Below are 21,233 nucleotides of genomic sequence, written 5' to 3'. Positions count from 1 at the left end.
TTTATTTTAAAATTTATTCAAGAACTGGAAAATCATAGATATGCAGCTCCACAGATCTGGAGGTCAGGTTTTTGTGACTGTAATACATGGCTTCTTTTGACACAGCTCTCCAATGTAGGGGCAAACTCTGCTTGCTATACGTTTGATTTAGGATGGAAATACACATGTGAGTTAAGAAGCATGTTTTGGCACAGTATTGTATGGCTGCACAGTACTCACACTGTTCCAAACATAGGGCAAAATAGGTACTAAGGTTCTAATCAGAGAGGGGCAGAATACAGCAGTGTTTGGTAGAAACGTTTCTAAGAGGTGTTACAGCACATTAATGATTTCATAGGAAATACAACTAAAATATGCCTGATATATAACTGTTTTCCTCTCCTTACCAGAATGTCCAAGGGTTCATACCAACACAGTTGAAGCCTCATTTTGACTCCTCTATTAATATACAAATTTAAAATAAAAGATGTCAACAGATACAAAAGCTGGTATCAGTCTTAACACTTGTAGTTTTTCCAGTGTGTCAGTATGCAACATTTTGGATTCTGTAAATCTCAAGCCTTACCGATTGCCACATCAGTGTAAAGGAGCAGGAAGTAAAAATTTTAGCATGTACACTTTTCTCTCAAATCTGTCAGAGGGACACAGAGAATGGACTGCCCCAGCCATGTAACATCCTAAATCAATAGACATCCATTGATACATGTGAACCACAGCCTCTGATCTTACAGCTAAACCTTCTTCAGCCCATTGTACTGAAGGAGTTGGCTATGATACTTCAGGGTCTGTCCAGCAATGGCCACTGGGTTGAGATATTTTGAGGGAGAGATGGCATGGAACCAAAAACCACAGGCATGCATCTCAGCTTCTAATAATTAGAGGAATATTCATCACCTTATGTACTTTTTTTTAGATTGTAAAATACGGTTTCTGGTCATAGATGTAATTAAGAATCATCCTTTTATTTTAAATCAAGAGGAGAGTATGATTAAAAAGCTAAGAAGTGTGCATCATGTTATCATCAATACTATATACCTCTATAGTGATTGGGCAGTAGAGTTGCCAGTGGCATAGTCATTGACTTTTGAAGATTTTCTTTCCAGCAGTCAGCAAAAGAATGATAACCCCCTGTCCCATCAAAAATCCTGGAACATGCAGCAGGGCTACACTCAGGCCATGACTGAACATTTGAGCAGCTAAAGTGGCACGACTTAATCAGGGGTGCTGTTGCCAAAAGAGGTGTAGGTCACATTGTAACCCCAGGAAGGAATTTCTGTGCAGCTGGAAACTGCATGTGGAAAAGCAAAGGCAAAGCAAACTTTGCCTGTCTCCCATCCTTCTCCCCCAGACACTAACCAAACACAAAGACTTTGAGAAGGAAATGCTCTTAGATGTTCACTATTTGCCTAAATTCGTAAATGTCTTGAGGTAACTGAGAGCAAAGTGTGTGGGGTTTAGATATTATCTATCCAAAGTTCCTATATATGTAATTTATTCCCTTTAATTTCATTACTATATAATACCCGAAGAATTAATACCATGAATAGTTTCATTATTATATAATCCTCTAAGAATTAATACCAAAAATAGTGACAGCAGAATGAAAAAATTGGAGGGAAGCTTGGAATATCTCATCCCTTAAGGCTGAGACTTAAATGAGTCATATTACTATGTCTTCTATGCCAAAAAAGGCTTTAACAGCTGAGAGGGGAGGCAAGAGCCTTGAAATTTATGTGCAACAGTCTTGATGTCTGTCCAGGCACAGATGGATGAAGGGCTCAGAAGGTGTTATTCCAAATAACACAGCCCTGTATCTATCCACTGTCACTTTTAGATGGGGTCTTCTTTATCCTCTATTTAATTGTTCTACCCTCTATACAGGGCTGTTCAGAGAAGTTACACAAGAGAACAGAAGAGTTGATTTGGCCCCAGATGGTCCTGGTGCCTGTTGTCCACTGTGGGTCTAGTTTAGTTGTGGAGACAACACTTGGTACACCATGAGAGAGAAACTCGAAATATCTCAGAGGCTGTTGAAGAGATGAACATTTAATTTACTCACTAGTTGCTACTGCAAAAAATTTTTTAGTATCCATGATAAAGTTGATTTTATTTTTTTGAGTGGAAATTTGTAGTATGCTTCTTTGGCTCAAATAGACAGACTCTGAATTTTCTAACAAGCTTTGCTTCATTGAAAATCAACTTGGTAAAAGAAGCAATATATAAAAGCAACAAACTCGTATTTTCCCTGTATGTATAGTCAGAATCCTATTTCCAAATAACCTTAAAGAAAGTTTTCGATGCTACTTTTTTATTCTTGTTAGTTCAGCACAGCCAACAGTAAAGGCCTTGTTGACATTAAGCAAATATGCAATGATGCAGCAAAATCAATTTAGTCACACTAATGCAAATCCCTCACACAGATGTAATGCCTGTGTGCAAAGTAGGGCATTTCTGAATATACACAATATTTAAAATGAAGAGAGAGAGAGATTCTATTCTTCCCAACTCATTCCTTAATGTGATTCACATAGATGCCCCTGAAAGCCTAAGCAAAAAGAAAGGGTCAAAAATAAGGGTACATTAGGAGTACAGTTGATTGGGAAGGAGTATCATGACCTTTAAACTGCAAGTTGTGTTAGCTTAACAGAATAATACTTTTTAAAACACCTTTTACATTTAAACTGAGCATATTTAACCTTAAAATCACTAGGAAAATAATGTGATTGCATAACTCCATTCTACGTTTACTTTTCAGAGCAGAAGTGAAAATGAATACACTTTTGGTCCTGACTGTTCTTTGTAATTTAATGTGATCTGCTGTCAACAAGAGGGAAAATAAACCTCTGACACTCCATAAGAATAAGGAGCAAACAAAATGTACCTTACTGTGGTCAAAAACTGGTACAGTTTGTGAAGGCATAACTGAAAAACAGGTGGGGTCAGCAAGAGAGGTAATACTACAAATACTGGTAATGAGTTAATGACCATCTTCCTTTGTAATCTGAAGAGGTTTGGGGAATTTTTTTTTAATAAAAATTCTTCAGAAAACTGTGAAGTAAAATTTCCGGTAATTTGGTAAATGTCTTTTAGACATTTTTAGGACAAAAAAAATTCTAAGTACTTCATGTTGCAGTATAATTTTTATTTACCATAGTAATAAATGAAATATCAAAATCCAAATAAAATATTTGTCTTGAAAGCATAGTTTTTAATCAAATCAGATTATGCCACAAAACTTTTCTTTACAAACTATTTTAAAATTGGGGAAACATTTTCCCTAATCTGAATGTGTCCTAGTTCAGCGGGTAGGACCAGTTTATCACTGTGTGTGGGAGAACAAAGCTATGTTTTCTACCCCCTCTATTCATTTCCCAAGAACAATGAACCATTTGCAGCAGACCAGGGCACACCCAACTCCTCAGGCTCTGAGCTGGGTGTGAAAGAAGCCTGTGAGATAAGAGCTGTGATAACTCCCCTCCAGGGAGTCGTTAGCACCTTCACACCCAGCCTGAGGTATCATGTCTGCTAATGGGCCATCAACGATTCCAAAATACCCCATGACTCACAGAGTCAGATCACCCATTGTGTAACTCCCCACCCTGGGGGAGGTACTGGATGCTCCCAGCTGGACCTGGGGGTACATAATCTGGGGGTTTGAAGACCTGGAGGAACCACTCATCAGATCCAGAGGAGCAGAACCTTGACAGGAGGAGCCCAGCACTCTCGACCAGACTGGGACCATCAACGGCACCAACAGGTTTCTCGCTTCTTTTCACTTTGGACTTGGGGGAGCCATGTGGGGTTTGTACCCCAGGGTGCTGGGTCATACTTCTGGGTTTTGTGGGTTAAAACCAATTTCACTTTGTGCCATTGCATTTATTGTAATATTGTTATTAAATTGTAACTCTGACTTACAATCTCTTTTGTGTTGGGTTCATTTCTCTTGCCAGTTTACCTTTAAACCAGCACAGAATGGAAGTCCGTTCTGAAACCTGGGAATGTTTTGTTAAAATCAAACTTTGATTCTCCTTGCAGCTAAAGTTTCACTCTAGGGAAATGAAAAGATATCATCTGGGGCTTCTTTTCCACCTACCACCATTGATACTGATGCAGTAAGCAACTGTTAAGGAAACATTTTTTCCTCTTCCATCCTCCTTCAAATAGAAGTTTAGGAAGTCCCTCTTCAGGAATGAAGTAAAGACACAATCTCATTCTGGAGGGCTGCAGTTCCCCAGTGGAGCTGGGTGACTTGAGAAACACTGTTCTGTACATGCATTAACAGGACTTTGCAGTGCTTCACTTTGTTCTACCAACAGCATTCATGCTAACGAGAACCTGAACAGGAAACACTCATCAGATAAAGAGACAGGGGCAAGGGAAATTACAAATTTCAAATCCATAGGCAACACAACTATTACCCCCAACCTTATAATTTCTGAGATCATTGAGATTCATCAATGGAAACTGTGGCCCCCATTGGATAATTCCCGAGTTCCTTGAAATTAGTCTAATACCCAATGAGGTTACTTGTGCTGCTGCAGAAAGATATTTCTGGCCTTTTATATGTCTGAAAAGAAACTGAATGTGACAGATTTGGAGCTGCACTGTGATAATTTAGGAATATGGTCTGTTGGCCTGATTATTTGGTTGAATGTCTGGGTTTAACTCATCAACTGCACACTTAAATTACAGGAACTGGACTAGGCTAGGCTGCGCTGGCCTCTACTTGTTACACTGGGATGCCCCACTTCCATTGAGGCTTCACAGCCATGGAGCATAGGGACTTAATTTTGAATAACATCATCTCTGCATTGGCAGTCCTAGCATCCTATTCATCTGTAGGATTCCAAAGATCCACTGGAAATCAGAGATAGGACCTGTAACTGATAAAACTACTGAAGAGAGCATTATTAGACAACATTAACTGGGATGTGTTCATGTTTATCTATGCTGTTTCCATGTGTTTGTGGAATTTTCTATGAAAGTGAAGGCTAGCTCTAAAAAATACATTTTGGAAGAAAAAGAGTTTGTGAATAGCGCAGTCATTTCCAGCAGTTTGTATCTAGCACTGGGCATTCAGAACTGGTGTTGCCTCACTCCTTAGGCAAGCTACTTCTCCGTGAAAGCGAATGTAGTGGCATGAACCCAGGGTGAATTTAAAAAGCACAGAGTCTTCTCTGAATAAGAAACCAATGGTCAACTGTGCAGAGGTGATGCTGTTCCATAGTTTACAGTGGAGGCATGTTGGGTGGAGAACTGGAAATGTCACATGGCAGCTGGCCCACTCCAGCCTGCTGGACCCAGCCTCATCGATGGGGAGCTTCCAGCTGAGATCAAGCTGGTCAAAGGAATCTCTTCTCAACTGTGAAAGAAGAGTGGCCAGTGGTTATTTGCCAGGAGCTGAAGAAATATTTTACTTGGGTAAAGAGCATTTATAATAGGACGTAAAAAAGGTTTCTAAGAAACCATTCCTCAGTTTGGAAGAAAGGTTTTTTTCATGTGTGTGTCTGCATATGTTGGGTGAGCAAAGTATAAAAACCAGAAAGTTGAAAGTCCTAAGAAAATTATCTGAACCAGGTCTCTCTCACTCTCTCAGAAGTGAGAGGATAAGTAGGTAGTTCTAGGGGTTCTTCATTGTAGAGTTCCCAAGACAGCCTACAGGCCTGAGCTGTATTCTAGATTAATTCCTAATTCATCAGGGAGGCATTATGTTCATTCACAGATGTTTTGGTATGTAAAGTTCTCCTTCACTGTTGCTGGAAAGGTTAATATATTGCATCTCCCTAACAGTGAATTCCTAATGCAGTCATCTTTTCTCCAGTGAACATCTTTTATATTTTATGGATTTTACTCAACAGGAAAACTAACCATATATTAAGAGATCCATTTGTCAAAAGAAGCCAGACTAGTAAATGCTGAATGTTTTGGTACAGATCCTCCCAATGATTGCTTCATGTTTTTGGCAGTAGAGTCTGGCCAAAAAGCTGCAACATCTACCTCTTGGATGACCATAGTGGCAAAAGCATTTTTTAATGATACACATGGAGTGCTGAGTCTCCTTGCCACTTCCTATGGTGTTGCCACATAAAGGTTAAACTGAGCTGTTCAGATCACACTGCAAAGCCCCATGGTTTCATTCTGATCTAAAAAAAAACCTTTGGAAAGAGACTGTTGAGTGTCACATTGTTGTTTTAGGAGGAGGAAATGCATATGCTGATGTTTAGGGGTAATTTGGGAAGGGTTGCATTCTGTAGAAATGAATGAATGACTGTTACAAAATCTAGAAATACGGAGAGGAGACAAACTGAACCAGGGACAAAAGTAAGAAAGCAGAGCCAGGAAATAAATTGTAAGTGCAAGGAGCTCCTACATAGAGCTCTTCACTGAGACATTCTGCTGCATAGTCAGCAACCATTTCTTTCTGCAGTTGAAGTTTCTGAATCACAACTTCTTGAGGAGTATGCTGCAGGAATCTAGGTTACAAATGGCAAAGATGTAGATTGCAGTCACAAATCTATCTTGAATCAGAAGGCAAAATCTTGCTTTAATTGGGATGTCCAGAAGAAGCAGAGAGTGTAGTAAAACTCACACATTGTGAACAGAAGTAACAAGCAGCATAGCAAGCTTTGAAGTTCTTCTGTGAGTGTGGAAGAGGGAAGCAACCTCAGCTTTTGGAGGTTTCCTGCAGCTAGTAATCTTGATTTCCATGCTTTCTGAGCTGACTATCAGCTTGTCACCGTTCTCACTCTTTCTTTATTGGTTTGACTTATCTCAGGGAAACACTGGAGAATACAGCAAGTCATCTTCTTTTAGAAACTAGGTAAAGCCATCAGCTGTTTTCAGACTAAAAATTGCCCCATGGCAGGTTTGTCTACATGACCTTTTACAAACAGAAGTCAGCTCTGCCTGGGGTCCTTGATGGCCAGATGAGGTGTAGCTGTGGTCTCAAAGCTGTGCACCCACGTGAGTTATAACAGGGTGCAGCTTCTTTCTCTGTTGTCTACTCAATGCAGTTACATTTAAGAGGTTTTTCCCTGACTCCCTTGTCTTCATGTACTGAACAGCTGGTTATCTCAGGGTGGTTATTTCTGTTCCCCGTACTCCTAATATATGCCACTACTAACAGGAAAGCTCTACAGTCAGATTTCAAATTATGCAAGTTCAAACATTTATTTTAAATCAGATGCTGTTCAGATGCTATGCAACTACAGATTTTACAGCACAGTTTGAGTGAGCTTTGCAAACATCCCAAGCAAACAAACTTTGCAAGAAACATAATCCTATTGTTTTACTAATCTTTGGGATACTGGCTTACTGGGAACATCACTTGCAACAAAACATCTGCCTGGTTTCTTCTCAGGTGATCTTTGTACTGTTACACAATAATACTATTTTCCTGTGTTATCACTTATTGGAGAAACAGTTTTTACTAGTTTCAGAAACCATCTTGTTTGATGATCTTATGACTTAATATTATCCCTCACAAATGTTTTACTTACTGTGTTTCTGCAGTTTCAATGAATTACAACTAATCAAACATTTTTCAGTTACTGCCCATTTCTACGCATACCCTTTCTAATGGGGTTTTAGACACTTTTTTACCTTACAGAACCTGCAGCATCCTCCTTAGCTTTAATTCTGGAACCCATTTCATCATTCACACCTTCATGTTCTCAACATGTTAGTCACAAGGAATCGTTAGCACATGATCATACGTGGTGGGTCACCCAACCAGTGGAGGGGGGATGAGAGAAAGAGCAGGACACTATTCCACCACTTGGTGAGTCAGCAAAGAGAGAGAGGCAGCCGGGCTGGGACGAAGAAGGTGTGCTTCAGGAGACTGTTTCTCGTGGCATTTTTTTCTCCACATGTTGGCAGGTCAAGGGTTAGGCATGTATGGCTTGTCCTCTCCATTGATATTGTTAAGAGGGGAATGACGTTTATCTCTTTGCAATTCCATGTTATAAAGCTAAATCTGCTCCACCACCTCGAAACAACCTGTACTATTGTTCTCTGGTTATCATGATAAATTATGGGTGTGAGACACGCTGAATCATGACAATGCTCCTGTACACAGTTGTTCTTACACTGAAGAAATCCGTCTTTTGTCATGTATGGCTCTTTTATTGTCCTAGTTATTGTGGGACCATTGTTAGGTTCTTGATGGGATTGCTGAAGAAATTCGTCTTTTGTCATGTATGGATTTTTTATGGTCCTATTTATTGTGGGACCGTTGTTAGGGTCTTGACAGGATTGCAAGGAAGTGGCAAGAGAGAAACTCTGGGATTTTGAGCACAGACATCTGGAATATTCTGAGCAGCCTGGATTTCTTTATGATTGTCCAGCGACCACTGTGTAAGCAGTGCTTTGTGTCTGCACGTGTACTTCATGAATCACAGAATCGTAGAACGGCTTGGGTTGTAAGGGACCTTAAAGATGATCGGCTTCCACTCTGCGCTGCCATGGGCAGGGACACCTTCCACTAGACCAGTCTACTCAGGGCCCCATCCAGTTTGGGCTGGAACACTTTCAGGGATGGGGCATCCACAACTTTGGGGCAGGGGCTGAGCGGGCTCGGACGGGACCGTTCGGGCGAAGCGTGCGGACTGTTGGGCAGCCCCGTGCGGGCTGTGCGGGAGCCCCGTGCAGGGCGGGCGGGGCTGTGCGGGCTCCCCGTGCGGGACGGAGCCGGTGCCCGGCGGGGCTGTGCGGGCTCCCCGTGCGGGACGGAGCCGGTGCCCGGCGGGGCTGTGCGGGATCCCCGTGCGGAGCAGGGGCTGTGCCTGGCGGGGCGGGGGGCCTGTGCGGGCTCCCCGTGCGGAACGGAGCCGGTGCCCGGCGGGGCTGTGCGGGATCCCCGTGCGGAGCAGGGGGCGGTGCCTGGCGGGGCGGGGGGGCTGTGCGGGCTTCCCGTGCGGGACGGAGCCGGTGCCCGGCGGGGCTGGGCGGGCTCCCCGTGCGGGACGGAGCCGGTGCCCGGCGGGGCTGTGCGGGATCCCCGTGCGGAGCGGGGGCGGTGCCTGGCGGGGCGGGGGGGCTGTGCGGACGCCCCGTGCGGGACGGAGCCGGTGCCCGGCGGGGCTGGGCGGGCTCCCCGTGCGGGACGGAGCCGGTGCCCGGCGGGGCTGTGCGGGATCCCCGTGCGGAGCGGGGGCGGTGCCTGGCGGGGCGGGGGGGCTGTGCGGACGCCCCGTGCGGGACGGAGCCGGTGCCCGGCGGGGCTGGGCGGGCTCCCCGTGCGGGACGGAGCCGGTGCCCGGCGGGGCTGTGCGGGATCCCCGTGCGGAGCGGGGGCGGTGCCTGGCGGGGCGGGGGGGCTGTGCGGACGCCCCGTGCGGGCTGTGCCAGATCCCGGTGCGGGACGGGGGCGGTGCCCGGCGGGGCGGGCGGGACCGGTCCCCGCTGTGCCCACGTGAGGCGGCGGGCGGGGCGGGGTTGGCCGGGCCGGGCGTGGCCGCGGGCCCGGGGGCGGGGCTGCCGCTGGCGGGGCGGGCACTGGCGGGGCGGGCACACAAACACGGGGCGGGGGCTGAACGGGCAGCGTCGGCGGGGCGGGCAGGCGGGCAACGGACGGGGCAGCGGGGCTGCCACGCCTCCCTTCGGTGCTCCGGTGACGGCCGACGCAGGACAATGGAAGAGACGACAGCGGCGGTAGCGGCGGCGGTGGTGGGGGAGCCCTGCCCGGTGGATCGACCGGGCGCAGCGGCGGCGCTGAGCGGGGAGAACGAGGCCGAGAGCCGGCAGGCCCCGGCGGAGCGCGGCGGGGACGCGGCCCCGCTCAACCTGTTGGACACTTGCGGCGTGTGCGGGCAGCCCATCCAGAGCCGGCGGCCCAAGCTGCTGCCCTGCCTGCACTCGGTGTGCCAGCGCTGCCTGCCGCAGCCCGAGCGGTACCTCATGCTGCCGCCCGTCCTGGCCACCGCCGCCGCCCCCAAAGAGCCGTTCCCGGCGGCGGCCCCTTCGTCGCCCGTCCCTTCGCCGGCCTCCCCCCTGCACTGCACGCCCGGTAAGTGGCCGTTGTGCCGCCCGCCCTTTCCCCGCCCGCTTCACCCCGCCCCCCGGAGGCCCGTGTGTCGCGATAGGCGCGGGGGGGCTGGGAGCTGTCGCGACCGCGTGCCGTGGGTGGGGTGCAGGTGCCCGGCTGCCGGGGCACGGAGCTGCCGGGACGGGCTGTGCTCGCTGCTCGCCAGCGCCAAGGCTGGCGGCGGCGTTGTGCTTCGGCTTGGCTTGTCTTAATCGTTATTTTTTAAATTTCCCACCTCGGAGGGAAGGCAGCACTGATGTACTTTCCCAGGACCTCTCTGTGTGGATGGAGAGGCGCGGCGAGAGCCGCTCGCCGCGCCGGGCCGGGGTGCGGGGCTGGGGCTGGGCAGCCCCTCTCGGGCGAGCCGGGGGGATTTGGCCCCTTGCCGGTGGAAAACAGAACGCGGACTGATACCAAGGCAGATAAACGTAGCGAGAGAACAGACTTTTTTTGAGTGATGTTTGCAGTGAGGAGCGTGGCCGGAGGGGAGTCCTGCGGGTGTCAAAGCCGCGCTCAGCCGGGAGCGCCTGGGCGGGGACCGGGGCGGGCGGGCGAGCGATAACAACTTGTCCGCGTGATAGGCAGCCCGGGTGCGTCTGCTGATGCATTAGGGTACAGCTTAGCTGATAATTGTTGCGCTGAAGGGAGAATGCCGCCCGGAAGTTTTTGGTAGAGTAGCTTCTGTTAATGTGTTTGCAAAGTACATCTTGCTGTAGAATATGTGGAATAAACTCCTGCAGTCTGAAAGTACTTTCCTAGTGCTTTGTGGGGTTTTGTTTGTTTTTGTTTGGGTTTTGTTTCGGTTTTGCTTTTGTTTGGCTTGGTTTGTTTTTGTTTGTTTGGTTTGGTTTTCTTTTCTAGGCCTCTTAGGTCTAGTGGATCACTTAGTTTTGTTAGAGGCAACTTCATCTTAGAAAAAGGTGCAAACAAGCATCCTTTCGTGCAAACAGGTTAAGATCTTGTTATGATCTGGTTAATGAGATGTGCCTCTGCCCAAGTTACAATGCGAAGGAGACCGCATGCTGAGTCAGTAATACGGCTTTTATTTAACAGTAAATATGAGGTAGAGAGATAGAAAAAATAGAAAAGAGGGGGTGGGGAGAGAGGGAATGAGAGAGAGAGGGATCAAGCCAAAGATAGTCACTACCTGTGGATCCAGTGGCATTCCATTGGTCTTTCTTCACCCTGGACTTCTTGGTGGTGAGGGTCCCAGAGTTGTTCTTCTGAAGGTACCACCTTTATACAATCCAAGTTCTGAGCATCCACAGGGTGGTTGCAGATGCCATTCCCGTAATTTGGTGTGGTGAGTGTATGCTTCCTTTCCCACGGTTTCCCACAGTGGGAATTTTTGTCTGGATATGTTAACCAGGATGTGCTAACCAGCTCTCTCCTCCCCTAGGCTTAAAATGAGTGCCCTCCTGTCATTATTTCTCCCTTCTGTGCTTGTTTCAAATTCCTGCATTCATCTTCTCTTGTGGCAAGTCTCTTCTGGGGCCTTGACAGTGTTTGAGACAGTCAGCTGTACTCTCTTAAGTTCTTAAAGAACTTAAAGAGGAAGAACTTGGGGAAACTTGGATATAAAAGAGGAAGTGTGATGGAAATTGAGCTGCTCTATGGGTATTGGCAGAGGTTGTGCTTATTAGGATGGGTAGTGGGGGCTCAAGTGAAAAGCGCTAACTTTAGGTTGACCATTCTTAAGCTCTTTCAGTGCATTTAGGAAAACTTCACCATCCTGCCAGCAGTTCTAACCAAAAGATTACAGCTTAAATATGCAAAGTGTTTGCAGCGATTTGTATAGGAACAACTTCTTGAGAGACAGGAATATCTGGGACAATTGGAGAGACTTGCTTCAGAATATCCAGGAAACTCCTGAATGTGTAATTAACAGGATGTGCTGAGCCTCTTCGTGTATGTGAATGTGTGTTAGTATATTTGTTCAGTCTTTCATTTTAGCATGTAATGTATGTAGTAGTCAGACTGCCTAGCCAGAATTTACAGGATGGGAAAATCTGTGAGACCCAAAACATGTGTACTTAAGCTTGGTTCATCCAGGAGATATTACTGCTTATACATCTACGAGTAGAACTGTGAAGTTCTGCATGGGCAGAACATAAAAAGCACAAGCTCTGTCATATAATGAGATACTTCAAGACAAGATACTTGGAAATAGAAAAGAGGGCAGTGATACAGCAAGCCTGATACAGAGGCTGCAGAATAGAGCAATATCTTAGACAATATCCTCATCATCATCTCAGTTTTGAGGTCATGAGCAGCACAGTTCCATTCCCAGATGTTTTGTTTAAATATAGCAGAAATTGAAGTCTGTAGTTGAGTGAGAAATGAGATGCATCCTAAGAATTAAAAGATTAGTGCTGTTCAAACATCTGCCTGAGAGGACAAATGATAGATGAAATAATGAATCACAGCAACAGTAAACTTGTAGGTCTGTGTCCCTCCTTTTCATTGTGAGTTGGTTCTGTGTGAATGAATTTTACCGTATGTATTCCTCCTCATTCTACACATCTGCAGACACACTAGATTTTTGGTGACAATTATTTTTACCCTCTTAACTTTTCTCCCAATCTACTTCCATGCTTCCACACTACCCTTCATTGTCAAATAGGAAGAAGAAACTTGTATAGATCTCACACTCTCCTTGAGGCATTTTATGATACATCTTTTTTTGCCAGGATTTTGGCCTGGCTTAAATGACAGGAGCTGTAAATTAGCTAGCTATGGCCAAACCTGATGATGTGTATTTTCTGTTTTCCAGCTGGTACAAAATAACTGAACTTGAAGTTAGAACTGAAAAAAATGATCCTGTCAGTGTCCAAAACTGATTTTAATGAGGAAATTTGTTACAATTGGAGGAGTTCTTAAATTCTCAGAAGAAGGAAGGAGGAAAGGACAAAACAGTGCAAAGCTGTCACCTCTTATGGTAATCTGTTGTGCAAAATGCTTATGAGGAATAACATGAAGAAATAAACTGAAGAGTATAAGCTTAGACAGCTGGATAATAAATGCCTCTCATGATGTAAATTATGAAATTACTGTGACTAAACTGAAGAAATAAAGAGCGAGGAAGATGTTTGTGCTGGAAGGAATGTCCTAAGTAAGGAACACAATAGAATTGCAAACTATGAAAAGCTCCTGAAAGATAAGCAGACTGCTTATGCCTGTGTGCTGAGCACTAAGGTGTTGCACAAAAAGAAGCCTGAAGAAAGATTGGTAGGAATGGAGTTTGTCTTGAACAAAGGAGAGGCTGTGATTTGGAAAGAGCTTCATTGAACCAGCCTTAAGACAGTGTTGTACTAGTATCCCAATTAGTTGAGGAGCAGATAGCTAAAGAGGTACAGAGTTTCAATTAAAATCTACACATAGTTTTTGTTGTCAGTAAACTTGTTTCCAAGCAGAAATTTATTTCCTTTGCCTTACTAGAATAAAGTGTATCTTCAACTTAGAACATATAGACAAGTTTACTTGGGAGAATGTTGGCTCTAATTCTATAAAGGTTCTAGCAACTAATTAAGGGGTTGTGGAAAAAAATTCAAATTTGAAGATCTAGTCTGAATTAAGAATTCAAGAGTTACTCACTTGAATTCAAGATTCAGTATGGACAACAGCAGAAAATTGGCAAGACATGCAAAGGAGTTTAGTGTGGTGGATGTTAATCCTGCAGAGGTAGGCTGGTGGCAAGACAGTTAGTATGGATATACTCTATACTGCCACATGCATTCAGTTTTGAAATAAATTTCTATAGAATAGAAGACCTGGAGTTTCAGATTTCTGTACTGTTCCTGACGTTTCAGGTGTTGCAGAGTCATCTGTGTGTCAGATACTATTGGTCTTAGCACTGGAGAACTCACTGCTTGCTTGCTGAATGTCCAGTGACAGCTTATTTGATGTAGCTACTATTTTTGTGGTTGCATTGCTGAAAAATGTGTTGCCTGACACATGTTATGAACTGCAGGGAGTGTGCAAGAGTGAGTCTGTAAATGTGACACTTGCCTATGAGCAAGTGTCTACAGACACTATTACTAAACACCTCGGTTAACTTCATATGAGTTTTCCTTTTGTTTCTCAGTGGTCATTCTTTACTATTCGATTGTGTGAGTTATAACAAAAAGGCTGTTAATAGAAATCTGCCACTTGCCCAGAGTTTGTGCTGGATGGTGTTTCAGTGACTAGTTGAGTAGTAACCTGTTCTTAAAGGACAGTGTTTGTAATGTGAAGAACCTCACAGTACTCGTCTGGAATTTTTAAATGTGAAACCAATACATGAAAACCGAAAAGTTACAGAGTGAGATACTATTGCTTTTCAAAACTGTTTAAGTTACAAGTATCCTTGTTCTTTACCATCAATCTGTCTATGAAATAGATTGGGAACTGGTGTCAAGAAAAACTTGGGAATGGAAATGCATAGCAAAGTTTTATTCAGGTGTCATGATGAGATCTTAACTGGTGTCAGTGCCAAAATTAGTTGAGGGAAACTTTTTTCTGTAATTTATCTGTAGACAAACCTGCTAGCAAACAAATCTGTATGAAGCTGTTAGAAGCATGTAATGTTTGTACAATGCCAGGATAAAAATTGTGGGATGTCCAGACTAACAACTTAAATATGTTTGATACTCGCTGCTAAGGAATAAATATGTCAGAGTTACTAAACAAGGATTTCTGGGATGTTCATGTTTCATATTTCAAGTTATTAATGCCCAGAAATATTTGTTTAGCAATACAGTGAAGTTGTCTGGGGCCTGGAATGAAGACCTTTACCCTTGATATCCCATCATGTATGCAGATGGCATCTGCTGTTTTATTGTGTCCCACAGTCAGTCCTGACACAGATAGTTTTAATTTCTTTCTGATTCTTATCTGAGCTTGATATCTGGGCTTCTCAATGTCATCACTTCATTTGACCTTGAAAATACAGCTACTGGCATCAACTTAAATTTTGTTATTTGTCTGAATGTAACATGTTCTTTTCCTCTTTTAGTTTGGTAATAATTAGGATCCTTCTTAATTTGAAGGGTATTATAGCTTCATTTGAGATTTCTTATGGTGAAGTTCAATTTTTCTTCCATGTCTTGGTAGATTAAGAAGAATTAAGATTCTCTTTCTAAATCTACCTGCAATGCGTGATTATTTCCATTTCATCTTTTATATTGTCACTTGCTTAAAGTGAATTCTCTCCATCTTTGTCATTATGAAGGGTCCATATTTTAGTGGTGTGGCTGACACTCTTTCACAAACATTGTTGCATTTATGCATCCTTTTAAAAGTCTTACGTGTGTGGTGGTGCATCAAGAACTGAACTGTTTAACCTCCAGTTTAAGGAGATTTGGGAGTGCTAATGCTTGGAATTAGTGTATGTTATGGGAATATGTATGGAAAGACATGTCTAATTTTCATACTGTTTTTGATTTTGAATGGGAAACTCCCAGAGCCCCAGAGACTGCATATGTGAAAAGCATTTAGCATTGGTGCAGGTGAAATACAATATTATTGTTTTGATGGCCTGTAATGGACAAATGTCTTGGTTAAAAAGTAAGGAAACTAGTAAAAGCTTAAAATATGAATCAATAAACTATCTAGAGAAGGTTCTTATATTTCTAGTGATGATACCCTTCGTTTAGAAAAAGGTATGCTTTCAATATATATGTGATGGGATATGATACTTACTATATAAGTATAATTTAAAGTAAGGATAAATTTGCCAAAATTACTGCATTCTTTTCTACCAGGAATTCCACAAAAATTTGGAGACATTCCTATGCAGCCTTTATTAAGGTGGACCATCACATGATGCAGAGAGAAGCTTTAATCATGCTTGTTCCAATATATGATCAATATAAGTATGTAATAGATCTTTATTTTCTTATGTATATATGCAGAATAGTATTTCTAGGATAGGTTGGATGCATTTATATTCTTGCTTCTTTCACCCATAGAAAGTGGGAAACTGAAAGGCTGAAACTGTCAGGAATGTCAGATGAGTGTTAAAACAACTGCAGTGATGTAGTGCGATTCATTCCAATTGGAAGTCTTACAGTGGTTAAGCTGTAGAAGCCATCAAAATAACTGTATTGTTACGTGAAGCTTTTTTTCAAACCAAGATTTATATCCTCATAGGCCAACCTAGCTCTGTTTGGAAAAAAAATCCACTTATAATGTCTTTGGTAAGCAATTAGTATTTTTAACAGTGGAACAGAAGCCTAGATCCTAAGGTGACAGGAGAGAAAATACATAGTAATTATTAAAAGTTCTCAGATGTGTGTCTAGTTGAAAGTGCATTAGGTTGTTTTAACACTTACAGAGATTTCTGCCTTGGAAGAGCAAGGGAGAAGAGCTGTGGATGTTCATGAAGAGGCAACTGAAAGAGCAAGTGTGCTCTTTGTGGACTAGTTTATTCCTAGGAGAAATGTGCTGAGGAGCCAGTAGGTTATTCAGCAGGCTTTTAGATTGGCCTGCTAACTTCCATGAGGACTACAAAGTGACCGATCTCTCAACTCTACCCAGGTAGTTAAATTTGAGAAAAATTTTGTTGAAACTCTTGATTCTAAATGTAGTGGGTTTAAAAAAACTGGTCTTTTGTACAGGAAAAGCTTTATACCAGTGTAGTCTGTGTTTATTCGGATGCTGTAGGAGGAGTTTCCATATTATTTAGTGGAATTTCCCAGTAACAGTAAACTTGTAAAACTGGTATTTTGCTTGTTATAGCTAATCTAAAAACAAAACAGGGGAAAACCAGGAAGAACCTAAAGTGATTTTAAATGTGACTGTACTTCAGGGTGAATAACTGACTTTATCTTTGAAATTAGAAATTCATACTTTTAAAAGATTTTTGAAATAAAATTAAATACTTTAATACATTAGCATGATGGTTTGACTATAGATGGATGCCAGATGTCCACCAAGGCTGCTCTGTCAGTCCACTCCATGGCTGGGTAAGGGAGAGAAAATAAAACAAAAGGGTCATGGGTCAAGATAAGGACAGGAAGACATCACTCAGGAATTACCATCACAGGCAAAACAAACTCAGCTTGGGTTAATTAACTGAATTTATGACCAATCATATCAGAGTATGATAACGAGAAGTAAAAGCAAACTTGAAAAAAAAACTTTCCTTGCATCCCTCCCTCATTTCCAGGCTTAACTTTGTGCCCAATTCTCCATGTCCTCCCTTGTGGCAGCACAGGAGGAGGGGAGTGGGTGCTGTGGTCAGTTCATCACATGATGTTTCTGCTGCTCCTTCCTCCTCAGGGGAAGGACTGCTTCCTCTGCTCTAGTGTTTGGTCTCTCCTATGGAAGACAGTCCTTCACAAATGTTTCCAATGTGAATCCTTCCCATGGGCTGCAGTTCTTCATGAGCTGCTTCCAGCATGGGTCCCTTCCATGGGGTGCAGTCCTTCAGGAACAGACTGCTCCAACGTGGGTCCCCACTGAGGTCACAAGTCCTGCCTGTAAACCTGGACAGGCTCATCTCTGCACAGACCCACAGGTTCTGCCAGGAGCCTGCCCCAGGGCACAGGTCACAGCCTCCTCTGGGCATCCACCTGCTGTAGCTCAAGGCCCTCCATGCGCTGCGGGTGGGGATCTGCTCTGCGTGGGCCTCCATGATATGGTGGTCAGGCAGGTTTCTTCAGGTGAACATGGCCCTGAGTGTGCATTGTGGGCCTATGCAGATGATCTGGCTGAACTGTGAATAGTGTCAAAGTCTTCTCTTGGTCTTACTATTTGTTATTTAGCTTTTATATGCTGTAACAGTTTAATGATGCATTGTTTTTCTTTGGCTAAATTAAAGACCACATAAAAATTGTTTTCATAGAAAAATTCGTGATGTTTTTGAAGTTTACCTCAGCAATGAGGTAGCTATGGACTTATGTACTGTTTAAACTCTGTACTTGCAGCTCAAATGTGCTTTGAAGACATCAGTGTCATACTTGGATTGACTAAATTATCTACTTTTTTACCTACTGGCCAGAGAGTATGTGTAAAAACATAAATGGTTACCATCAAAGAAAGTATGAAACAGCTGTGTGAAGTAACTAAGAAAATGACATTATTTTTAACAAGAAACAGTCTTGTAAAGTCAGCTATGAAACTAAAGATTGAGCTAAAAAGTGTTCCTAATCTCTTGATACCATCTCCAGTGCTTCAATTAAATGCTTATTTGAAGCTTTTATGTGGGAGAAAATTGTGTATTACCTTGCATACATTTCAAACTTATGATAGATGACTGATGTTAAACAAGCTTTCTAGTTATTTTTGAAGTTTATCAGTGGGCTATGGGGAAAAGGATGACAGTAAGCAAAGCTCAGCTCTTTGAACTGTACTCAGGGGTTTTGAGGGTCCTTGTTTGTAATGTGGATTTGGGTCATGGCGACATCCTCATTTCAAAAAAGAGAACTGCAAATCTAGTGCTAAACCCTCTGTAATTGGGAGTACATGGACAGGAGACCTGAGCCATTTGCTTTCTGATTGTAGAAAGATTTCTGCTTCTGATTAATAACTAAGTTGCCACAGGCAACTTTTATTAAAATGGAGAGTTCCCCTTTCAACTGCAGTCCCTCAAGTGAATATAGTGCAATTTGAATAAAACACGACTGTAGCACATACCCTTTAAACTAAAATGGTTGCCTAATTTGAAAAGTAAGTGTATAATTTTCCCAGTGAGCTGATACATCTGTCTGTGCTGTAAATCGCTAAAAAGACACAGGACTATTTCTACCTAAGTGTTGACTTGGAAAATCCCCATGTATTTTCTAGGATGTCTCCTTGAGTTCAGAAAGCATTTAATAAAATGTACTCCATCTGCTTCATTCATTCCTAGGCATGTCCTTTGGAATCTGAGCATGGTTAAGGATGTGCGGAGCTGTTGAACTAAATGCCATAATTCAGCCTAGCCCAAGTTCCTGCTCCCTTAGGCTGCTGCTGAACCTGCTGTGTCAGGGTGCTTGTAACACTGATGCACTTTAGTGAGGGAATGGTGGCAATTGCACCGGTGGGAAGAAAAGATATGGAGAGCTGTGGTGCTCTGCTGGGGCTGGAGAAAGAGACAAGGTGTTAACTTTAAATGCAAGTCACAGTGCCTTGATAAAACAGCCCAGCAACAGGTCTGTTACTAGAAATAAGCAGTATGCAAAATTATCCTGGACAGCAAAAGTGTGAATTGAAATACATATAGAGAGATGTATTTTCTAACATGGACTCTGCTTTAAAATGAGTAAACTACTTGCTGAAATAATGTAGGAGTGTAAATTTCATGCCCTTGGAGACAGTTGGTTTAAAGAGGAGTGGTGGTAGCTTTGAATCATCTTTGCCTTTGGAAAAACTTCTGTGACTTGTAACTATTCTTTCAACAATTTTCAAGTAAAAGCTGAAATTCATAGCATTGCCCAGTCCCAAAGTGATAAATTAGGACAGCAGTGAGTTAGAAACTGAGATAAAGACATTTCTATTTAGCAGACAATCTGCTTTGAATGACTGTAGAGCTATATAATGATAGTGTCCGATAGGACCTATGGCTGGATACCTGGGAACTTTGAAAGCAAGGGGGTAGTATATTTCTGGGTTAGATTTATCTCTTTTGAGTGTTTACAGACTTCTACCTATTCTTGTCTAAAAGTTGCTTTCCAGCACTCAGTACTTTTGTTCCTTATTTGCTTTTATCTTGTTTGGGGGCCTTTCATCACACATTAGCAGCTGTTGTTCTCAGTTGTTTCAGCTTATGGACTGTTTGTCAAGTTGGCAAACTACAGACTGCTTGGCCTTCAGTAGTTCAGTTTTCTCTTCTGTTTTTAGTAGTGAGAGAGGACTATTGAGGTATAACACACTGGCTACCATATCTTGGAAATCTCCAGATTTAGAGTGCTCAAATTGTTGAGTTTAATCAATAGTTAAAAGAACTTAATCTTCTGTGAGAAGGTCTAAACTTTTCCTCAGTTCCTTCTCTGTGCTAGAAACTCAAATGTGGTTTCAGAGTTCATGTGTTAAATGTTTCCTGAATAAGTATTATTTCAGACACATAGAATATTTTCCTGGAATAAACATAGGTGTTGTTTGCCTCCCATGGTCATATCTGAATGTGAGCCCAGAGATGCTAGTAGCCTTTCTTCAAATATTGCACTCCAAGTTGTTAGATAGAATGTTTATTTTCTGCTTGGTAGCAAAGGCAGAGTCCAGTGTTGTGAAAGAATGTTAGAAGTGAACTCCATTCCTGGGGTGGAACATGTGGGAGGGCCTGTGAAGTTAAAAAAACTCCAAGAACAAACCCTAGCTTTATTTTACATTTGTCTTAACTTTTATCTGTATCATAAGAACAACCTGCAAGTATTGCTTTTATCCCTCAATAAATAAATATTTCTTGTATCGCCTGTTGACACTGGCACCATCAGTAAAATTGTGTGCATCTTGATGGATTGAATACGTTCACCTGCAGATTGGGAGATGGTCCTTTGTTGTCTTTTTCTTTTTAGAAATGGCCTCATAACTGGACCAGGTATGAGTTAGAAGCAAAGCCACAATTTATGGTAGCTCATGTGTCTTCTCGATTATCATCACAGCTGTTGAAACTCAACAGAGACAAAGATCTCTCCTCAAAATAACGATTCTAGTAGCTGTTTTGGCAAAATGAAGATGACTTTATCCATGGGTTTCCCAAATGGATTTAACCAACAGTCCTGTTTGCTGCACTCCACCCTTTGTGCAAGTGCTGATTGCAGTCTGGATTCTTTAAGAAGCTGCATGTTCATCTTGCATCCGTTAAAAGTCCATTTAACAGCAGTGTTATTGTATTGTGTTCCAATCTGATTGTTTTTATTGTGTGGTTTTTTCCTTTTTTCCCTGTTTCCAGTTCCACTGAGATGAGATCAGATTTTATGTGGTTTCTTTGGCTGCATTTGGGCTGATTTAAATTTTTGAGAATACTGTGTAGGTGCTGTGAGCTGCAGGATGTCTGACTTCGAACTTTTGCCAGAATAGCTGTTGTTCTGCCTGCAAGTTGTGGTTGGTTGTTTTTGCTTTTTCATTTGTCATTATGCCAGCCAAGCAGACCAAGAACCACAATGCCATGGTGAAACCCTTGGGAATATTCCTTAAAAATGAAGTAGGAATAGAAGTATAATCCTAATTCGTTCCTGAACTGGTATTGGTTGCCAAGTGTAATGTTTGCAGAACTTCATGAAGCAGTATGGTATAGGAAGGTGGAAAT

General features: G+C 43.0%; 1 protein-coding gene across 1 annotated transcript in view; it reads left to right on the top strand.

Annotated features, from left to right (window-relative positions):
* The first annotated feature begins 9,549 nt into the window (after positions 1 to 9,549).
* Positions 9,550 to 21,233, top strand: part of TRIM24 (tripartite motif containing 24) — a 63,638-nt gene continuing 51,954 nt past the window's right edge. Inside the window, exon 1 of the mRNA XM_071551105.1 lies at positions 9,550 to 10,006. Within this exon, the coding sequence (XP_071407206.1) occupies positions 9,631 to 10,006 (376 nt within the window). The 5' untranslated portion in view covers positions 9,550 to 9,630. The remainder of the gene's footprint in view (positions 10,007 to 21,233) is intronic.

This window comes from Pithys albifrons, chromosome 3 (assembly GCF_047495875.1).
Source record: "Pithys albifrons albifrons isolate INPA30051 chromosome 3, PitAlb_v1, whole genome shotgun sequence".
Lineage (NCBI taxonomy): Eukaryota > Metazoa > Chordata > Aves > Passeriformes > Thamnophilidae > Pithys > Pithys albifrons.
Note: the sequence above shows the minus strand (reverse complement) of the source record. Positions and strands in the feature narration are given on the sequence as shown.